The 21,901-nt window shown below is 44.7% G+C and overlaps 2 protein-coding genes across 3 annotated transcripts in view; one reads left to right on the top strand and one right to left on the bottom strand.

Moving 5' to 3' along the window:
• The window catches only part of unm_sa1261 (un-named sa1261), a 15,147-nt gene extending 5,958 nt beyond the window's left edge, over nucleotides 1–9,189 (top strand). The window contains exons 2-4 of the mRNA XM_062533198.1: nucleotides 109–354; nucleotides 2,941–3,143; nucleotides 4,128–9,189. Of these exons, the coding sequence (XP_062389182.1) occupies nucleotides 177–354; nucleotides 2,941–3,143; nucleotides 4,128–5,021 (1,275 nt within the window). The 5' untranslated portion in view covers nucleotides 109–176 and the 3' untranslated portion in view covers nucleotides 5,022–9,189. The remainder of the gene's footprint in view (nucleotides 1–108; nucleotides 355–2,940; nucleotides 3,144–4,127) is intronic.
• Nucleotides 9,190–14,174: 4,985 nt separating this feature from the next.
• Nucleotides 14,175–21,052, bottom strand: si:ch211-165g14.1 (transcription factor 20). 2 transcript variants are annotated; one of them, XM_062533197.1, is made up of 6 exons: nucleotides 20,858–21,052; nucleotides 18,236–20,109; nucleotides 17,874–17,967; nucleotides 16,901–16,950; nucleotides 16,057–16,124; nucleotides 14,175–14,943 (listed from the first exon to the last, which is right to left on the bottom strand). In XM_062533197.1, exons 2-5 carry the CDS (start codon nucleotides 20,105–20,107, stop codon nucleotides 16,095–16,097), a joined length of 2,046 nt encoding a protein of 681 aa, XP_062389181.1. In that variant the 5' UTR covers nucleotides 20,108–20,109; nucleotides 20,858–21,052; the 3' UTR covers nucleotides 14,175–14,943; nucleotides 16,057–16,094. The 2 variants fall into 2 exon arrangements, with proteins under 2 accessions (XP_062389181.1, XP_062389180.1); XM_062533196.1 differs by having other exon boundaries at nucleotides 16,065–16,124.
• Nucleotides 21,053–21,901: the final 849 nt, after the last annotated feature.

Below are 21,901 nucleotides of genomic sequence, written 5' to 3'. Positions count from 1 at the left end.
AAAGGATATGCCACCCCCCCACGCCCATTAGTTCCAGTGTAAAAAAAGAAAGATCAGAAAAGGAGGAATATATTTCTCACTTTCCTTCCCTTTCTCTCCTCCTCTCAGTCTCTCCACAGTCGTCCAGATCTCCCATCTTACGTTCTCGGCCTCTCCGTCCAGCAGAAGCAGCAGCAATGACCTCGTCCTCCTCGCCCCGTGTCTCGCGCGCCTCCATCGACATCCTGGAGGAGCTGCAGCTCATCGCTGCCCAGAACATGGAGAAGCTGGAGATCAACAGGTACTACGAGGTCATCCGGGAGCTGGGCAAGGGCACCTACGGCAAGGTGGACCTCGTGGTGCACAAAATCAGAGGTGAGTGAGGTGCTCAACCAGACGCAACAGAACATCTATTTTTTTAATCTATCTAATCTAAATAACATCAAACATGTATTTTTTTGTAATTCTAATTGATCTAATCTAAATAATATCAAACAGGGTTTTTTTTTTCTCTGTGTAGACAAGAATACTGAAATGAGTTTTCAGAGGGCTTTCATCAAAGGCGTCTGCCAGAGCCAATTTGGTGCAGGCTGTCACATTCTGAATACTCAAAGTGCTTACATCGCGCTGTTCCAAATGTGTTGAATCTGGCCTCTGTAACTTGAGGCAAACTAATACGCCTTGATCCTTTATTTTCCGACTCCAAGCTGCTCTGGAGAAGCCTACTTGTCAGAGTGTGAGCAAACTGCAGTGCCGAGTCAAGGTGGATGTACATTAAGTTAAAGACCTGTGCAGATTGCTTATCAAAACATTCTCCTCTCTCAGAAATCCAACCGGAGTAGCGTGAGAATGCAAGCAAATTCTTCACCATCTGTCCCAATGGCTCGGAAGCGAGGCCTGTTTTCAAAGGCTCTATATCTCCCATGAATAAACGCGCTTTAAGTCTGTGTGCAGTGAGGACTAATGATGCTATTGAGTGTACACAGTCTCACTGGTCTATTCTTTACCTTTTTTTCTGGTGGGCAGTGAAAAAAAAAGCTCACCATCTGTTGCCGATGCAAAAAGAGCAGGCCTTTTTTTGTTGTTGCTGGGAGCACACAAAGAGGCAGGCTATTTGAGCGACCCTCTGTTTGTATGCCACCGCTTTGCCTGTAGATTGCCATTGCTAACATACAGCTCACTTATGGAGTACTTTTGCTCCTGCTATTGAGTATGGATGAGTATTTATGGCTCCCGTTCTAAGACACCCCACCCGTGGCTGTGTAATGGAGTATGATATGAGGGAGAAGGGCCAGAGTGTAACATAAAGGTTATGAATTACAGCTCAGCGAGTAGAGTTGGCCATGAAAAATGACTTTGAATGCTTACTTACATTAGCACGATCAATTTAGCAGCCCACTCCCTCTTGCTGGTAATAGTTTTATGATGGCGGTGATAATACTCCGCACGTCCTGTCGTTATGTGCACCACTGTGAAACAGCAAAAGAGCACCGACTGCAGTCATGGAACGGAGGGGCATTAGACCCAATAGTAGACACAGAAGGGGAAACATATTTTCTGGTGTTTGCAAATCTTTTTATGCATTTGATGCATCTTTTGTAAGCATTTTACATGGCATGCAGAAGCAGTTTAGTTTCACTGCTGCTCTGATGCATTCGGCTCCTGAAGGCGCATCCCTCTAAATCAATGCTATATCCAGGATGTGCTCAAGAACTGCTGTGTTAAACTCTCCAATATAACAGTGGGAATCATGCACTCGTAATTAACCTGTCATAACATGGAAATACCTTTTTTTCCACAAAGAGCACAAATGACTCTATGAGAATACATGTTTGTGCTATGAGTTCTAACTAGATAATTATGTATTTGTATGACTGCTCTTTGTCGACGTTCACATCCCACAGAGGAGATGATTGACAGGATTGCATGCAGCTGTTTGGCTGCTCCTGTGCTTTTACTAAGTTGCTCAAAGCGAGCTGACTGCTTTGTAGAGTTCCTCGGTCTTGAGCGATGCACTGGATTTTACCATCCGTGTCTCCGACGTGGAAGAACAAAAGGAGTGGAAAGATTCCCATCTGGCGAGCTGGTCTTCCGACACTCTCCCTGTGCTGCAGTGGGGGGAACTGCACGAGGGTTTTAATTCCATGGCTTTGTTCTGTGCAATCACGGTTACGGGAAAGACAGACAACCACGATGACAGCATCGCTGTCCATCAGTGTCAGTTTTCAAAACTCAGCGTTCCACTCAAGTCTCATCTAGTTCCGGTGTATTCCCGTCTTTGGTGGAAAAAAAAATAACAGCATGTCAGTATCGGAGATACTTTGGACCATTTCCTTCCCATTTGCTTCGTATACGACTCCCCACAGACTCCGAAATCCATTCCATTGCTTCTAGCGTCTTTACATTATAAATGAAGAGAAAGGATTCACCGGCAGTCTGAGAGCACAGGAGAGAGTTATTATCCGTCTAATTTCAGATGCCGTTGTTCTTAAAACAGAACACTTGCTTACAAGCCTCGGGCCCCTGTGGAAAGCACTCGTCAAAGCAGAGTTGACCTTAGACTGAGGTTTTCCTGGAGCAAGACAAGTGCTTGAATTTTAATAGCTTTCTGCTCGGTGAAAAACATGGTTTGATATGGAGCGATCGGTATGAAGCAGAACTGCACACATTTAAGGACTGAGAAGTCGACACAGTGCACAGTGATACTGAATATGATGGTTGGATGAAGCCATGCTGTCATAATCAATTATGATTTGTCCAAGACTTGGTGAAGATACCAAAACTCGTGACATAAAAGACCAAAAGATAGTTCTTTACTGTGCGATGTTAGACATTATACCACATCTTGGTTGAATGTCCAGTTGTAACACCTTCTTTAAAATGTCAGCTATGAGTTGAGATTTGTACACAATATATTCTACAATATATTGAGCAGTTGGTATGGCCTTCTTTGTCCCACAGGCACTAAAATGGCCCTGAAGTATCTGCGGAAGAAGACCACCAAGCTGAAGAGCTTCCTGCGCGAGTACAGCATCTCCCTCTACCTGTCGCCCTGCCCCTACATCATCAACATGCACGGCATCGCCTTCGAGACAGACGACTACTACATCTTCGCCCAGGAGTACGCCTCCGCCGGCGACCTCTTCGACATCATTCCACCTCAGGTGAGGGAAGAGGCGTGATTTGTGTGTGTGTGTGTGTGTGTGTGTGTGTGTGTGTGTGTGTATTGTATAATCAAGTGCATGTCTTTGAGGTCTTATTACTTCAGGCCTCTCTCACAGGATGTGATTAAATTATATATATATATATATATACATATATATATATTAGGCTCTAGACCCAACAGCAAGACATGCAACATAAAAAAGAAATAGATACATCCACACATACAAACATACCCAAAAATACATACAGTACATTAGTATCTACCAGTACGGAAAGTCACTAAAATATACACAATTATGTATCGTTAGTTGGTTATCTTGTTTATTGTGTATGATAACGACTATTAGAAATTATACATTGTGAAATCTAACAAATTGAAAAAATGAAACAAATTGACACTGACAATGGGTAAAAACTTTTCATGAGTATCTTGTTCTTTTGAGTTGGAAATGCTTGTATCAGAGTCTTTCCGGTGCAATTAAGGATAGATTTGTGAAAAGTACATGCTTTTGTTCGGTGGTGCATCATCTAGCCGCGAGTCCAATACAACACAGAGGCTTATTTTTAGATGCTTTTTCATGACAAATGTTTCAGCGGTGTACTCTGAGATTAGAGCATGTTTTAAAAGTACAGTAAGCTCTCCTACCGGCAGTGAAGTTGAAAAGGGAGAATGTGTAGCGTTTTAACATGAAATGACCAGCATAGACTCATATACAGATGTGGGAAGCTTTTGAAAGTAGGCAATAGGCATAATGCTGTGACCTTGTGTTTTGTGCTCATGTTCAAGGTTTCTTCTTCTTCGCTTTTTGTCATTCCGGTTCCTTTTAAAGGTTTTTTCTAGGAAACGTTATTTCTCTTTTTTATGTCTTTATTACAGTATTGCAGGAGCAATAGGCATGTGTTCTGATGAGCCTCTTTTAGTTCTTTTCTTTGGGTAACTAAATCTGCTAACCGACATTCTCCCACTTTTGTTCCGTGTCCAGGTGGGTCTCCCTGAGGCCGTTGCCAAGCGCTGTGTCCATCAGGTGGCCATTGGCCTGGACTTCCTGCACGGCAGGAAGCTGGTGCACCGCGACATCAAGCCCGAGAACGTGCTCATCTTCGACCGCGAGTGCCGCAAGGTCAAGCTGTCGGACTTCGGCATGACGCGGCGCGCCGGCTCGCCGGTCAAGCGCGTGAGCGGCACCATCCCGTACACGGCGCCCGAGCTGTGCGACGCCTCGCGCCGCGACGGCTTCCTGGTGGAGCCCAGCACGGACGTGTGGGCCTTCGGCGTGCTCCTCTTCTGCATGCTCACGGGCAACTTCCCGTGGGAGAAGGCGCTGCCCTCCGACGCCTTCTACGAGGAGTTCTGGCGCTGGCAGCGCGGGCGCTCGGCCCAGGTGCCCTCGCAGTGGCGCCGCTTCACGCCCGAGGCGCTGCGCATGTTCCGCCGGCTGCTGGCCATCCAGCAGGAGCGCCGCTGCGCCGTCAAGGACGTCTTCGCCCACTTCGACGACTACTGGATGCTGGACACCGAGAACGGGAACGTGCCCGGCGTCGTCGTCCAGGGGTCGGTGTCGTCGTCGTCGTCGGTGTCGTCGGCCGGGGCGGGCGCGCACTCCTCCTCGTCCTCGGCGGGCGGCAGCGGCCCTCCGGCCGAGCTCAGCTGCTCTTCGTCGTCCGAGGAGGACGAGCTGGTGGAGCGCCTGAAGCAGCAGAGCCTGACCGCCGTGGTGACCAAGGGCGGCATCGTCATGGAGCCCGTGCCCACCTCGCACTACTCCTCGGCCAACAGCTCGCCCGCGTCCAACAGCGCCTACGAGCGCGGCTCTCGCGACGCCAACGGCAACGGCGGCCGCATCCTGGTCACCACGCCCATCGAGATTTGCGTGTAGCCGCCGATAGCCGTTTTTATTTCCGTTAGTAAGCTGTGAGGCAGATGCAGTTTAGATTACTACTGAAACGCTGGCCACCTTGTGGTCAAGGGAGGAACGTGAAGGTGAACGAGACAAGACCGATAAGACTGTGTATCTGGGACTGGATGACGGACAATAGGGAAAGGACATGAGCTAGTTTAGCCAGAGGAGACATTTCACTTTGTTTTCCAACCAAATTCCCAGTGTCACCGTGACCAAGTGTGAGGGAGAGAGGAAGACAATCACAGCTCATCTACCCTGTGTGTGAAGGACGTGACAAGGTCACATTAGCTGCTTTCAGACATGCCCTCCGCAGTTTATGCGGCTCTTTGTCAAACGGAGGTCCAACCCTTCGGGTGATTCAGAGATGATGCTAATATGCGGACGCAGAAACAACACGAAATACAAGGAGGGGAGTAGTGTCATTTCGGAGTTCCAAATGTCCGGTTATGTTGTTATATAGATATAGGGCTCAACCGCTTGACATCCGCAGAACATGCAGACTTCCACCTATGTCTGAAAGCAGCTATTACCACCCATAACAGCAAAGAAACAACAATGGAGACCAAACTGCATCCCCTGAAATCTAACTTGAAGGACAAGACGGCTGCCCTCCATTTTGTTTTTGCGGTGGATCTGGCATGAACCTCATTTCCCTAAAGCAATATATCAAAAACAACATTGTGCAGTAAAGACCAAACAAGCAAACCTTAAAAAAGAAACAACACAAGGAAGCAACAAACACAAAAACACAGGGACGGATGCCTCCACAGATGAAAACATGTAAAAGGGACGGTTCTGAACCAACTGTTTAGTTATGCTTGATTATCAATGTGTAAATGCAATGTCAACAGTGGGTCTACTGTGTTTATATACTTGAGTGTTGGTGGGTATGAACCCATGCAAGAGTGTTTTTTTCTTGTTTGGCTGACATAAGTTATTTATTTGAATCCTAACCTTTATTTGTGGCCATTTATTTTTAAGTGGTAGCATTGGGTTTTTAAAAACAACTAACCTTTATGACTCACCACAGCTGCAGTTAGTAAACATCAATCAAAGCCTCTTCATTTGGTTAACCAAATGTACAAAATGTAGGTAAATAAAATAACAAGTCATTTTGTGAGAGCAGTCCTGCCCCATCACCTCCCCGGCCCTCAACCACTGTTTGAGCTGTGGAAACAACAATAAATAATTGCCCATCTTACCCTGAACCGTGAAAACAAAGGAGCAATGTTTGTCCAAGAACCAGAGAATGGGGTCATGTTTACATGCTTTGGGTTTACTACTGGAACAATAAGCTACGAGTTCTCTGTTTTTATGATGTCACTGGGTTAGGCCATACCAAGGGAGTTGAGGACTTGAGAAGACTGTATAGCTGCTACACCAGATTTTCATGATGTACTCTGTAAAAAATCATGGAAGATTCTGTCATTTTTTCCCCCCTTTTTTTATTTATAACATTATTTTGCTTTGTCATAGCAAGACAGTTAAATGATTACATCACCAGAATCTTAAATCACTTAGCAAACAGGACCCCCCCCCCCCCCAAAAAAAAAAAAAAACAAAGCACTTAACCCAATACAAACAGGTTTGGATTATGTAAGAGAAGTGTACTGCAGACACAGTGCTGCCAAGTAGTCATTTGCAGAGAGACAGAGGAAATGCTTTCTGTCACAGATTGGCAGACCACCTGCGGAGAGTGCTGAGATCCATCTGCTGGAAAGATTAATATTCTCCCTCTTGCCGCGTACAGCGCTATTCAGATACTAGCGCTTTGCAGTGTCATGCTAAAAGACCTGCTTTCTCAAGCCTGCAAATGAACTTCCCTGTGTCAAACTGCAAAAAATCTTGCCCACACGGAGAGAAACATCTCTCAAGAGCAATGCGGTTGCGCTGTTGCTGTTGAGGTCAGACTATTTTAAAATGAAACGAGGCAGAAGATATTAATTACATTAATGAGTCCTTGTAAAGGAATTGAAATGAAGCACCGGACTGCTAACTACTAGTCGACTGAAATCCAACTACTAATCTGCCACTAATCTGACTCATGAAAGGCCTCGAGGGCAATAACACACTGTTCATACTGTATGCCATCAGTATCTGTACATGTGGAGGTAGGCCTACTCCTGAAGTGTCTCTACAATTAGCTTGCAATACTTTGGTTTCATTTCTGGTACTTAGTTATTAGCGGAAATGAATGAAAGTCTGGTAGAAGTGAAACATCACCTTTGAAGATATGAAAATTAGCCCCACATTCTACAAAAGCATCAGTAGTTTGTTTCAGTGCCTTGCATAACACTCCAAGCCACACATTCTTAAAAAAGTGAAGAATTCATTAAACATTTAAGGCATTTAAGCAAGACTGTCCAAGATCATTAATGTGGAATTGATGTAATCATTGTAGAAAGCTGGCCTCCAGTAAACCAAGAAGAAATTACTTTAGATATTACAGGTGTGGCATTATTGTTCATTAAAATGAATTAAAATAAGTAACAGCATTCTGTAAAAAAGTGCTGTGTTTATATTGTTTCTGAAGTTGTTAAGAGGTTGTTCTTCCATAAACTTCCATGAACAGATTTCAGATTTCAGTTGGTGGTGGATGAGCGAAATGAGTTGATGAAAAGTAATGATGGCCTTTATGACCGGACATCTACGACCCTTCATTGACCTTCAGGAGTATTCTGGTACACATGGACAACAGATATACTGACAGGTTAACACTACCTTTACCACCCTCAAGATGCAGTCTGAAGTATTTCAAGGTAATCCCTCCCCCTGTTCTGCTAATAGTTTTCTCTTTTTTGTCTCACTTAAGTGTCTCTGTGGATGAGGCTAATTTGTTTTATCAGAATATCTTGATTTTCATCAAAGCCAAGGAACTGATTGACCCTTTTGTGTTTCCTCTTAGTAAGGCATTGAATGATTTGACCCCACTGTCTATTTTATACATATTTTTATGGGGTCATCATTTGTGTAGATGTGTTAAAGCCAAGGGCATTTTTTTGAAACTGCATGGTAAAAAAATAATAGGGAAGCTGTACCCACACCTATGACGTCTATTATGTGATGATATTTTGCCGTAGCACAAACTTGCATCACTATAATGTTCAGGATGTGAGGGATACTGGTTATTTGCTACCTAGTACTCTGTACTGGCATTTCTACTGTTCACTGAGAGAGAGAGAGAGAGAGAGATAGAGACAGAGTGAGAGAAAGAGAGAGAGAGTGCATGATGGAAGCGGCTACTGAAAATGAAGAAGAGAATATCTGATTGCTCTCTGAATGCCGGGCAGACCGCTCTCTGTCCCACCAAAGTCATGGATTAGCCTTTGCTGGACCTCCTGCTGTGCCCTCTGTTGTTTCACCACAAGGAAATCTGAGCACATGCGATAGGGATGGACATGGAAATGAAATAAAACTCATTCGAAAGAAACTGACACCTCCCCCTCCTCTCCAGCAATGGCTGGAGTTCTGCATTTCTTAACGGCAATGACGGCGGGTATAAAGGAACATTTTTTGAGTCCTGTATTTGTTTGTCCTATTTTGAAGAAATACCTGCATGAATAAAATACTGTTCCGACAAAAAGACACTAGAAATACATACATAGCCTTCTTGTCAACAGTGGTACTGGTCTTTTATTGTAGCATCGATGGAGCCGACCTCTCCTGATTCTCCTCACTCCTTTGAGAGACAGTTTTGCCGCAGACTGTGGTAACTCCTTGTGCAATAGTCATCGTCTATGGAATTCAGTGGCTCTACTCATGTTAAATAAAAGGACAAGAACCTCACGTCTTTTTTTCAAACCATGACCCAAAGCAGTCCGTGTGGGACAAAAAAAAAAAAAAAAAACAGCAACAACAAACAAAACAAAAAAAAGAAAACTGTTTTAGAGACAGCTGTCATGGTGTACAGTGCTGTTAGAAATATTATGGAACCTCCTCGTCTCTGATGCATCCTCTTCATGTGCCGTTGTGTGCTGTGTGGAGGAGTAGTGTGTAGTTTAAAAACATTAAAAAAAGAGGAAAAGTGTGTCGCTAGACTCGCTCCAGAACTCTTGTCTTATACCGCAGAGCCATCTAATGGCAACCTGTCCTCTCTGACACTTTTCTTTTTCCTTTCCTCTCATTAAAGATGAAATAAAGAAAATGGAAGCTTCTGACTGCATTTGTTCTGTCCCTTTGAAGTGTGAAGAATCCCTAGGAGGTGCATGGGAGAGAGGTGTGTGAGTGTGTGTGTGTGTGTGTGACTAGGCTAGGCTAGGGGAAACAAGTGAGCAGCCTGTTGGCAGTAAGAAATACAAACTGTACCAGAGCACTGGAGATTACAGCCAGTTACATCACAGAAGCAGCATGCAAAGTGGGCAAAGCTGCCTCTCAAAATGGTGGCACGATGATTATAATCAGACAGGACTCAGACTCTGATGATGCACTTGCACAGAGACCTCCTTCACACAACAAGCTGTGATGACTGTTATTTTCCATAAGTGGCCGCTGGAAATGCTAGGCCTGGCGGTGCAAATGCAATGTTCTGTACCTTATTTGCCGCCTCGTCGCTTACTGTACCTCCATTACATTTTATGCCTAGCCAAGGCTCAAGCCAAAACAGCTGACCCCAATAGCTATTAGAGCTTGAGGTGGGCAGTAGAGTGTTCCTTCCTACTCATAACCAGCATCCTGCCTAATCGCCTCAACACACACACACACACACACACACTCGCACTCACACAGTGATCTCTTATGAAATTGTTCAAAGGAGATGAAGAGATTCTATTCTTAAGCCCACACACTTTAAGCCTTCACTAGTGAATGAGTGTAAAACAGACCGATGTATTTGCAAAGCTAATACTTCCCTCTGAGGTCCTTGTTATGACTGAACTACAGGGACAAGAAGCCCAGGTTTATCCAGAAAATAAAAAGAATAATAGGAAATGTGCTCTTAAAGGCCATGAGGCAAAGGCCTCTAGTCTAGACCTGCTGCAAAGAATACAAACATATCTGTGCACAGCTAATCACAAAGACAAAACCAAACCCTTCAAGGCCGAGTGATGTGTGGGGAGGCGAGAAGGGAAGGGGGTCGATGCGAGCGAGACACCAGCGCTGGTACTCGCTCATCCAGAGAGCTAGCTTGTCGCTACAATCTCTCTCAGAATGGACAGGCAGGAGAAAATTACGCTCACTGGAGCAGCAGAAATGCAGGAAAGGAAATGCAAGCAGTGTGCCGTGCCTGCTCTGTGCACACACACACACACACACACACACACACACACACTCACATTCACACTCACACACACACACACACACACACACACACACACACACACACACAGAGAGAGGGGAGGGGGGGAAACAGGTGGCATAGGGAGAGATTGTCGATGTGTTAGCATTAGCATCTCATGCTAAAATACACTAATTAGGCAGTGATACCCTCTTGTCTCACTCTCATAGTGAATGCAGACACCTCCATATTGTGAACGGACTGAGGTAGCACAGCTTCTGTTTCACCCTGTTCATGTAAGCGTATAGTGCTGTAGGCCTATCGCTGGAAGGGGCACGACAAAAATGTAGGCCTATTTGGCCAATCAAATCAAGTAATCCAAATACAAATCCAATCCAAAACTTAAACAAATGCACACAAACAAAAATGTGACAGTCTGTGACATGGACTGAGTGTAACATTGGGTTCTGTTAAATGCCCCCTGTCCTTGACCTCTGGCTAGCCTGGTGGCCTGTCGGCTACAGATCAGCTAAAATGTAACAAAAAAATAACAGTCGGCTGTGAAGTCGGCTGTGCCCCTGCAAAAGGTCACTTAAATAGCTAAAATGGTATTTACAATTCAGATGAGTGGCAAAAAAACAAAACCATGCATTTGCTGAGGGAACAGGTATCCTGGCAACAACAGAGCAGATGGAGCAGACAGAGAGGAAGGACAAGACAAGCGGTTCTGGATTGGAATATATCGCCAAAGATGATTCGTGTTCACCTTCCACTACAGCAAAGGGTTGCTTATATGGGAGTCTTGTCACTAGCAATTGCTTCACATACTTTTAAATCCCTTCAAGTGCCTTGCATGTGGCTCACTGACTTGCTGCATTAGTCCCGAGTCTATGAAAAACTCTGACATTGAAATATAGGGTGCCTCTCATTCGTCTTTTATACACCCTTCCTTCCTTCTTTCCTCGGGCATCGTCCTCAGTGATCTACATAAAGAATGATGGGGCGCCAACAATGGGATAGTCTATCTAGTGTTAGTTATAGATCAGTGGGAACAAGCCTGGAGGACCGAGCATCGAGGATCGAGGAGGGATGTTGAGAGGCACCCGTTGTCACGACTGATGAGGGAGGTAATGAGGGAGGGAGCCAGCCAATGGGGGCTGTGAGTAAACCATTGCTGCCTTGCAGAGAGAACTTCTCCAAAGGCAGGCTTCAGGAAGCAGGAGAGGAGAGCTATAGGACAGACGTGTGGACACACGGACAGATTCAATCTTAAAAGGAATCTTCTGGAGGCGAGCTGCAGTTACTGTGCAAGCATACTTTACTTTTAATGCAAAGAGCATCAACCTATTCCCTTTGACTTTTGCATTTTGAAACAAGGACTCTGGGTCAGTATCCCCAACCCATTTCCAAATGAACTAAAGACATACTAGTGTTCATATAGTGACAGAATAGACAACATCTGGAGACAAAACTGCAGTAAGGCTACACCACTGACATTGTCTTATATACTGTGGCAACCATGGCTTGCTGATCATGTAAGAGATGCCTCTGGGCTGGAGGACTAGAAAAGACTCCATGCAGGAGCGCTCTGGGACTCAAAGCTGAGCATGGCTGTGTGCTGTGATGGTGATCAAAGGTACATTTCTGCATGTGAACCAGAGAGCAAAGCCAGCTGTGCACACATGCATATACGGAGAGCAGAGGAGAGGAATGGAGAGGGTTGTGCTGGCTGCAGGCATCAACTATATAAGTGAGAAACCTGGTGCAACAAGCCAAACACCAAACCCCTCCTCACACACACACACACACACACACACACACACATGCACACACATACACAAACAGGCGCGCACACAAACACACACACACACACACACACACACACACACAGACACACACACACACACACTCCTTTTCCAGTTGACATCCAAGAAGATAAACAGTGGCCATGACTCATCGCACCATGCAGAAAGGCACAGATAAGACTTCAAAAGGAGCCTCGCTCGCTCGCTCGCTCGCCTGAGAATGCTCTGCGCCCATCGCAGCGCCTCCGAGTCTCCGAGCGAGTCGCTCCCCGTCGCACGCCTCGAGCTTCCGCACCGCCACACAAAAACCGCCCCGTGGCCCTGCTGCAGCCCTAATTGAAGCTTAACGAGCTCACACACACAACTACAGGGGCTGCCGAGAGCTTACCCACACACAACATGCCGTTGGAAACGCTCCTGCAGAACAACTACACGCTGGAGGATTGTATGTAATGTACAGTATGTGTGTATGCATGGATGATGCCCTGCATTTTTAAATGTCAAAACATGTTAAGTGGATTTACAATGCATTTTACAGCACATGACCAACTGGGGGTCTTCACATCGTAGACAAGCAATCTACGATGTGACAGGTGGAATAGAGTCTCCATAGTGTTCGCTTGATGATTACAGTACACTGCAGAATTAATTACATTACGTTGCCAAATTAATCTCGAAGATAGATTATGCAAAAGGCTTCATTTGGTGGGGATGACTGTTTCGTAACAATACATTAATCAGGCTGAGTGAAATGGAGTTAATATGGTAAACATTAATGAATAAAAAATGTGGAATAATTCAGGCAGTAAACGGACCAAAACAGTGAATGAGTCACTGAGGATGTACTTTTCTCTCCAAGTGAACATATGGAACCCCCTTTGTGTAGCAACTTTCCATATGGTCTTTTAAAGGCTATTCTAAGAAACAAAACAAGGCAATGTGAATGATTCAATGCACTGGTTCATATTGATTGCCAAATACAGACACAAACAAAACAGACAAAGAACATCATAAGTAAGAGGCAGATTCTACATATGGATGTGTGGAGCAGATGCCGTGCTATTCTCAGTCAGACAAAAGGAGACGTGCTACTCGGAGGATGTCAAGGGAAGTGATAAGGGAGATGAGGAACATACAATATCCACAGGTCAGAGTGACAATTGCTATCCTCCTGCAGTTGCACTCCGCTAAGAAACATTTCTTTCCTTCTCTCTCTCGCTCGCTCGCTCGCTCTCGATGCTGAATATAGCAGGAAAAGCCCCACAGGCAGCTTAGCACTGCATGAAAACTAGGAGGTCGGGCAGGGTATTATGAGTCATAAACCAAAAAAGCAGTGGCTTCGGGGAGATTTCAACACAATGAAGATTTCTGGGAGGTGGAAAGAAAGTACTAGCATCTCTGCGCGGAAAGGTAAGATATGATTGGCACTGTGTGAAAAAAAAAAACATTCCTACGCCAATTGAAGGGTCCAAAAATATAAATGTTTCTGGCTGCAGGGACTCCACATATTGGCTATATATCTGAGCAGCATTGAGAATTGCAAATATTGAAATTGAAGTTTTGATTAAGAAAGCCTGAAGGAGGAAAACAAATGGTCAAAGCATTTCACCCCCAGCTTTGAATACACAGGCAGAGGAAGGGATTTAAAGGGGTGTCATGTCTTAATCTGGATATGAAATTGACATTCACCTTTAAATTTCCATAAAGATGCTAATTTCAACAATGTTAAAACTAGCTCTGATGTGTCATCACAGTCATAGTATTTAGTTTACAGCTCATAAAAGCCCATTTCAGGGTGCAGTTCCACTTTCCAACAGTTACGCCATGCTGAGCAGCTCACAGAACAGCATATGGGGATCTGTCCCTTTCTCAATCTCTGGGCATGTCCCCTCCATTGCCACTTCACCCCAGATGGGAGGGCAGTTCTAGCGCCCCCGTTCGAGAAGAACGTCCTGGCAGCGCCTTCTGCCATCTTCCTCCCTCCCAACAGCCCGCCATCCTGATGGCTTACTGAAGACGGAACATGAAGCGCTGCACCGAGGCCTTTCAGACACTTCACACCCAACACGAGATGGATGAGGCCAGCAGCCAAAAAAAGTACGCCACGACTAGTTAAGTAAGAAAAGAATTTATTGAAATCCAACTTATCTGCAAAGCACAAGGAATATGGTGAAATTGAGTAGCGGCAAATACAACACATGGATGTGCCGAGCCCAGACGCCAATGCAGCATTTCATTAGAACGCGAGCAGCAGATGGAATGTGAACAACTCAAAGGTTCCGTGGGACATAATTCCAGAGGTACCCTCCCTCACATTGATTCTCAAGTAATAAATACACATGTTTTTTTAAAAAAAGCAAGTAAGAAATAAATATATTCACATCAATGACAAGGGTCTGGGTCCCATTAATTCATTCATTCTACTCATCTCCTCATTAGTTTTTTTTTTTTTTGCAAAACACAAAATAAATTACAAATAAAAAGTTGGACCTCAAGGGCAAAATCAGTTTAAAACTTTTCTTCAATTATTAGAAACTTCCTTTCCATTCGCGGACCATAAGGTCTGAGTACCAACTCATAATACGCCCTTAATGGGCGCCAGTTCAGCCAGCCACAATCCAAGAAAGAAGGGAAAAGAAATACAAATAAAAGTCCCAAACTCCATTGGTCATTGTGAAAATTGTAAACCTATTTTTCTTTAAAAAAATAATAAAATAAAAACAAAACAAAACAAAAACAATTTAAAAATCATCACATTAACGAATGTAAACAGTTGTGGAGGACCCATTTGAGAACAAGAGCCATCCCTGCAGGTTATGTGCTGTGCTGAAGGCATGGGGTGAGGGGCCGCGTCACCAGCTTCATGGCAAACAGGGTTGACCTGTAGAAGAGAAACAGTGTGTTCACCGTCCCACTTGTGCTGTTTCAGGGTTAACTTCAGATCACATTCAATGCTGTATATGACTTACTACTGATGTAAATTGAACAAAACTTTAGATATTGTTATCATTACTATCACTATATAGCAAGTCAGAAGTTACTTCCATCAAGCTGCTGCTTTGGGAGGTATAGATTTCACAGTGCCTCTAAAAGTGTTGAAGCACTAAAGCATGTGATATGTTACCAAAATCTCAAGCTTCTCGAGTCCTGAGCTACTCTTGTCTTGACTATTCATCTCTATTACGTTACTTTACCTCCGCCAAGCACAAGGAGGTCATGTTTTCATCAAGGTTTCTTTGTCTGTCTGTCTTTCTGTTTGTTTGTTTGTTTGTCTGTTTGTTCGCAAGATAACTCAAAAGTTATGGATGGATTTCGATGTAATTTTCAGGGAAGGTCTGAAATGACCCAAGGAATAAACAATTTTGGGAGTGATCCGTATCACTGTCTGGATCCAGGAGACAGTTATGTTTCTAGGCAGGATTAAGAGAGACTAATGACATACTACTGACATTTCCTAACATTGTGGTTGCTGATGATGGAGGTAGCACTCACTGCACTCACACAGCACGTTGACTGTAGTCGCAATGAAGTGCAGCAGCCTCTCCTTGTTGTCTTATCTCTTCAACATACACAAATGAATATCGACATGTAGGAAGTCTAGGAACAGGGTTGTTTGTCTTTTTTTTCAGGAAACCTTGCAATGTTGATATACTCAATCGTGTCAAACTGTGTCCCCCTCAAAATTAAGCTATGTTCAGCGGCGACGCCTATCTCTTGACACAGGTCTTGATGTAAATCTTTTCCCGCCTGCCTTTTATGTTAATAAATAAAAAAAATGTGCTTATATTTCAAATGGAATTCTTTGCCGACAAAACGCCTAAGATGCTGAGACAACATTCAAATAAACTTTGTTCATAAGCAATGCTCCTCACGACAGTGCTGTTGTTCTAAATGTCAAAATAGTTTATACAAATGTCATTCTGTTTAAAAAGGGATTAGTTAAATGGGGAAAGAACATCGGCTTTTCCAGCCACCAGGGCAGAAATAAGCTCACCCACACACCTTCACTGGCACCCTGTCTCCTCTTGCTCGTCATCTCGTGACAGGTCGGGGAGACTTGTTCTGGGGAGGAGACGGAGATTAACACTGGCTCACATTTCATTATCTCTGGCTGTCAAAGATAAAAAAAATATTAAATCTAAAAGTCGGTTTAAATAAAGCAAAGTTACTGCTGACATTTTGGCATAAATGAGGTTTGAATCATCTACATCCCTCAGCCAATCAGGTCCTTGTTTTCCCTGACAACTTTATCATACCACATTCATCATTAAATGACCCAAGAAATACAATTTGAACAATGCAGTTTGGATATTGTTGTGGCACGCCTGAATATTAGGATCAAATGAGCATCAAGCATTTTATTGTGGTATAATACTTCTGGATTTAGAAGAAACTTTATAAACAATGTTTCCCAATATAATTCCCTGAAACATTTTGCCTTTGTGTCTTTCTTTCAGGCCTTCTTAATGTATGTCTCTTTACATTTCTATTTTTCACAATGAAGGTAAATGACTTGACTATCAATAATAACAGTGGCACTATGTGGGTCTAGGTAAGTTAACGTGTCATCAAGTATAGTAACATACACTACTCACAAAAAGTTAGGCGTAGCTGCCGTTGCGGTAAATTTAAGCAAATTTATGTAAAATATAAAATGTTCAAGCTATGCAGTATTATATCATGAAGTAGAAGCATGCAATGATGGTTTCCTCATCTCAAACAATTTAGGCCAACACATTTCACCCAAAAGCCAAATATCCTTGACTTTTTGTGAGTAGTGTATGTATACGTATATGTACTGTATATGTATATGTGTATGTAAATGTCAAAAACTGTACCTTGTGCTTCGGGCATCTCATGGAAAAGTTGTCCTCACTCAGTAAACAGCCTTAAAAAAAAAAAAAAAAGAAACGCATGGATTAGATAACAGGAATGAGACGCCCAGTTTAACGGTCTCTCCCTCAAACACTCACATGGCCACATTTAGACAGACAGACACACCAGTTCAAAGACGAAGCCAGACAGTCCAGAAGTGCTGCCCACACACAGGAAAAGCTGGAGTGAAAGCAGGCTGACTAACTCCTCCGACACTTTGCTACGTTTGTTGAGCGAGACCCCTGACATGACATCTCTGATTGTATCTGCCACCGCAGTAGTCCAAACATTGAAGCATTAAAAAAAACAGACAGTTGCCGTGGATGAAAGTAAGGGAGTGTAATGTAAACTGGTTACACTGGTATGCGTAACTTTTTCAATTAGGTGTACGTACCCACAACTTTTTTAAATCACACAATTTCACGCGGCAAAAATACATATCTAGTTGTTCCCAAACTATGTTCTTGTACTTGTGAAAAGCATGCTTGGCCCAGTAGCTACGTTTACATAGACACTTCTATTCCGATTAGAAACAGACTAACAGCTCAATCGGAATAAATATCGTCATATAATAACAGCTCAATTGGAATGAAAATTCCTGATCTGATCAGAATTTTAATCGGAATGGAAGAGGTGGTGTAGTATTCCTATTCCGAATGAACACCCATGTATATGGTCATTCGGATTGAATGCTATATCTTCCCAATGAAAGTAGCCAACAACGGCTATTCCGATCAAAGATTTTAAAGCGCTTGAAAGCACCTGAAAGCACCTGAACAGAAAGTAGCCCATGTAAACAGACGGCGCGAAATGTTCAATCGGAATAGTTTAATCGGAATGACAAAAAACCCTGTCCATGTAAACGTGGCTAGTGAGACGGTGCTCATGTGTGCCCATAGTGTGGGCACTGTGGGCACGCTGGCGTGCCACACTCACCTGACTGCAGGGCACAGATGTAATGGTACTTATTGCAGCATCCCTTCAGGAAACAGCCCAGTGTGGCTCCCACTTTGTGGCAGCAGGAACAAACCTGCAGAAAAGACATGCGTTGTAAAGGCACTCTCCTTCCACCAGAACACATGACACAATCATACAAGCACCTGGACTTTGACCTGAAAACATTGACCTGACCTTGAAGTATTTTTTGAAGTATTTTTTTTATCACTTTTGTACCTTCTAAAGCTATAAAATAAGACAAAACTCAAATACAGATGTGTCTGAATGTAAGGAAATATCATCAAAAAACTATTTCACAAGAGTGCTTTACTGGGCAGTATTCCACAGGTGTTCTAACTCACGGTCTCCTCCGCGAGCCTGATGGCCTCCTCCAGTCCGTACAGCCTCCCTTTGATCAGGAAGACACCTGCAGACCAGACGCTGCAATCCTCGTGCACCCAGCGCTCGCCAGTGTTCCGGTCCGCCACCAATACAGCGGCAGCAGCAGCAGCATCGGAGCCGTCGTCTGTGGGCCAGTCTCTGCGGGGCCTCTTGCTGGGATTCCATGGGGAGTTCTCTACGGAACCCTGACTGCCCCCGGCGCATTCCGTGTTTTGCACGTTCTCCCTCGGGTCCCTCTGGTCCAGCAGCTTGTAGGGCAGGTTGTAGTCGGAGGGGTAGTAGGGCCCGTGCAGGTCCCCCAGGCCCATGCTGTTGGCGGGCCAGCCGCACAGGCTGCAGGTGTGCGTGGCTCTCCCTCTGCTGTCGGCGTTCATGCGGCCCAGGCGCAAACAGGAAGTGCTGGGGACCGTCCCCGTGGCCTGAGCAGCGTGCCTCAGCGGCGCGGCGGAGCGATGGCCCCCCTTCTTCCGCAGCGCTTCCTCCTCCTCCTGCCAGTTGACCACGGTGCAGGCGGAGACCCCGCGGAGCTCCACGCGCACGTAGGGGCAGAAGTTGGCGTCCGCCCGACTGTCCCTCTTCTCCTCCTTCTGACTCAGGCTGGCGTACTTCAGCTTGATCTCGGGCTCTTGAGGCGCGAACATGGAGGAGGAAGAGGACGGTCCCGGGCGATGCTTCTTCCGCTTGCGCTTGGCAGGAGGGACGGCAGCGGACGACGACGACGCGGCTTTGCCAGCCGAGGCCTTCGCCTGCCCAGATGGGCTCCTGGTCTTCTGCTGCTTTGGTGTCGGTTGTGTGTTCACTTTCGTCGCCTCACGGTGGGGGTTTCCAATGCCCTCGTCGGAGGACGGGTTGCTGGATGTGGGTTTTGGGGGCTGTGCAGCAAAAACCCCTGAGGTAGAGTATTCACTTGCCCAAATGTACATGGCGTCGTCTCCACATTCTCCCGAAGAACCAGTGCTATTTGTGTTAGTGTGGCAATCATGATGAGTCTGTGCACAGGCTGATAGCTGTGGGCTCGTGGATATTTTGGGACTACGGGTGTTTTTGCTACAATTGGACACAGGCACCTCTACGACATCACTGTCATCACTCTCAATGTATACAGGGGAGGAAGAATGTCTGACCTCAGTAATGTGCTTGGCCATGACCTTTTTATGAATCGGGCTGACCTTGTGACCCTGTGAAGTGATGGCTTGATATGAGGCATTATGCAATGGCAATTTAGGAGGAGTACCAATACTACTTTCAACACTAGTCTTATAGCCCTTTGAGGGACATACAGATCTAGACACCCATGGTGTTGGAGAATTGGTCTGATATCGGTTATACCCAAGGGGGCTCATGGCATTTTTCCCAACAGCCTTTGGCAATAGCAAATGGCTGCCAAGTCCATTTTGGTGGTCCACCCTGGAATGTCTACTTGAGTGGCGTGGCACCTCCTGATCAGCGTTCCTGACCATTTTTTTCTTCGGTAGTTCTGCCTTGCAGTTGTAGACTCCAGAGGAAAAATGGCTAGCAGGTAGGTGTCCATTAAACCTGCTTTGGGAGCCTAAACGAGGACTTGTATCAAACGGTTCCCTGTGAGCAACCTCTGAGTCATCCTGTGTTGACATCTGTGGATAAGGCTGGGGAATACTATGTTCTGCTCTGACACCAGAAAAACCCATTGGAGTTTGGTCAGCTGTGCCAAGATCACACCAAGTGGGCTTTTTCACCAGTGCCTCAGTGGATCTTGAACTAATGCGACTTTTTTTGTAATTCATTGAAAGATCCAAAGCTGGCGGAAGGGAATCTTGACGATGGATCACGTTTGACTGGTTCAGAGGTTCCATAACTGTAACATATGAGTGTGGCAATATCAGTCAGACAGTATGAGACTTTGCATTTTAATTTGCAGTTCATGTTTGACATAACTTGTTAAAACTGGAAATATCATTCTGAGAACGTCAAAACGTAAGCAAATAAAACGACATCATTAATCGTTGCTACATGAGACTGGTGTGACTGAGTGACTGATGTAAAGTTAAGGGAACTGGCATAACACTGTGTGTCGCTAGCGAGACAGCGCATCCATAGTGTGAACTCTAACATTGCCTGTCATACATCTGTGGTGGTGGTTTGACCCATTCCGTGTAAAATAGGGTCAGAAGTCAGACACAAGAGGAGAGCACAGGGCAGTCGATATAACAAATTTCAAGTGAGGACCGGTGTCTTAGCGGAACCTATGAGCGGAACCCATTTAAAGAGCATAAAAGGAGAAAAACGGAGTTGATTCTTGCCCAAGAAGTTTAGAGTTACGTGTTGTTTCTATAGTGTCGGATTAAAAATGAAGTCAATTGAAAATGTGGAGTCTATTAACCTATGATTGAATAAAATGGGATCAGGATGACAAGAGCATTTTTCTAGTCACATCAACTGATAGTGTAAATGAAAGTTAAAGGCTATGGCTACCTAGCCACGCTAGCTAAACTGGTAACAAAAGAAGCAACACTGTTAGCTTCTGGGCTAGCAAGTTAGCCAGCTAGCTAACGTTAGCAAGCTAGCCCAATTTATATCACATTTACATTATCTAAGGTACTTACCAACAAATGGTACCTCATATTTCACAGGAGATGATATTCTGAGAGAATATCATGACGCCGAAGGCACAACTCACGCGTAAAACATTTACGGGACTAAATGAAGCTCATATCCATGAACAGGTCCACGAGCTACACTTCCAACCCGGTTCCTTAGTTCCAGTCAGCTGGTGGCCGCGGCTGCCACACTGCGAAGCATCATGGGACAGTCAGACATGATGAAGGCAGCGGGGCAGTTTGAGTAGGTCCAGCAACAAAACTTTTCCTCCAAAAACATTACATTCCCATACTCATTCAAATAAAACCACGACTCGTATTTAACATTTTATCTCAAAACATTTAATTTTATTACAAAAATGTATTTTAAAAAGAGAAAATAGTAGCCTAAGGCCATGTAGATGCATGTGGTGATAGTCTTTTACTGTAACAATCCTTTAGTAGGGATGTAGGCAGGGGTTAAATTGGGATTGGTTATGTGGGGGGGCTCTGCCTCGTAGGCCCTACCCGCCTCTGGCCTGCCCAAATATACTTTTGTAAAAAACACAAACACACACACACAAACACACACATACACAAACAGACAGGCACACACAGAGATACAGAACACCCACAGAGAGAGAGAGAGAAAGAAAGAGAGAACACACACAAAATACACACAGATAACACAGAACACACACAGAGAGAGAGAAAGAGAACACACACAGAATACACAGAACATGCACATACACACATACACACATGCACCCCCCCCCCCCCCCACACACACACACACACACACGCACACCCACCCACACACACAGGCTATAGTACATCACACACACACACACACACACACACACACACACACACACACACACTCAATTCTCAGCTCCGGTGGTCTCACACAGTGCTGCATCTCAGAAAACGTACTCAAAGATTTTTTATGTACGTGTGTATGTGCTGGTGCGTGTGTGTGTAGGTATGAATGTGTGTGTGTGTGTGTGTGTGTGTGTTCCTGCATGTTTGTATGTTTGTTGCACCCAGAACAACCATTCTCTTTTAAAACAT

The sequence above is a fragment of the Sardina pilchardus genome, chromosome 3 (genome assembly GCF_963854185.1).
Source record: "Sardina pilchardus chromosome 3, fSarPil1.1, whole genome shotgun sequence".
Lineage (NCBI taxonomy): Eukaryota > Metazoa > Chordata > Actinopteri > Clupeiformes > Clupeidae > Sardina > Sardina pilchardus.
This window is presented reverse-complemented; position numbering and strand designations above follow the sequence as displayed.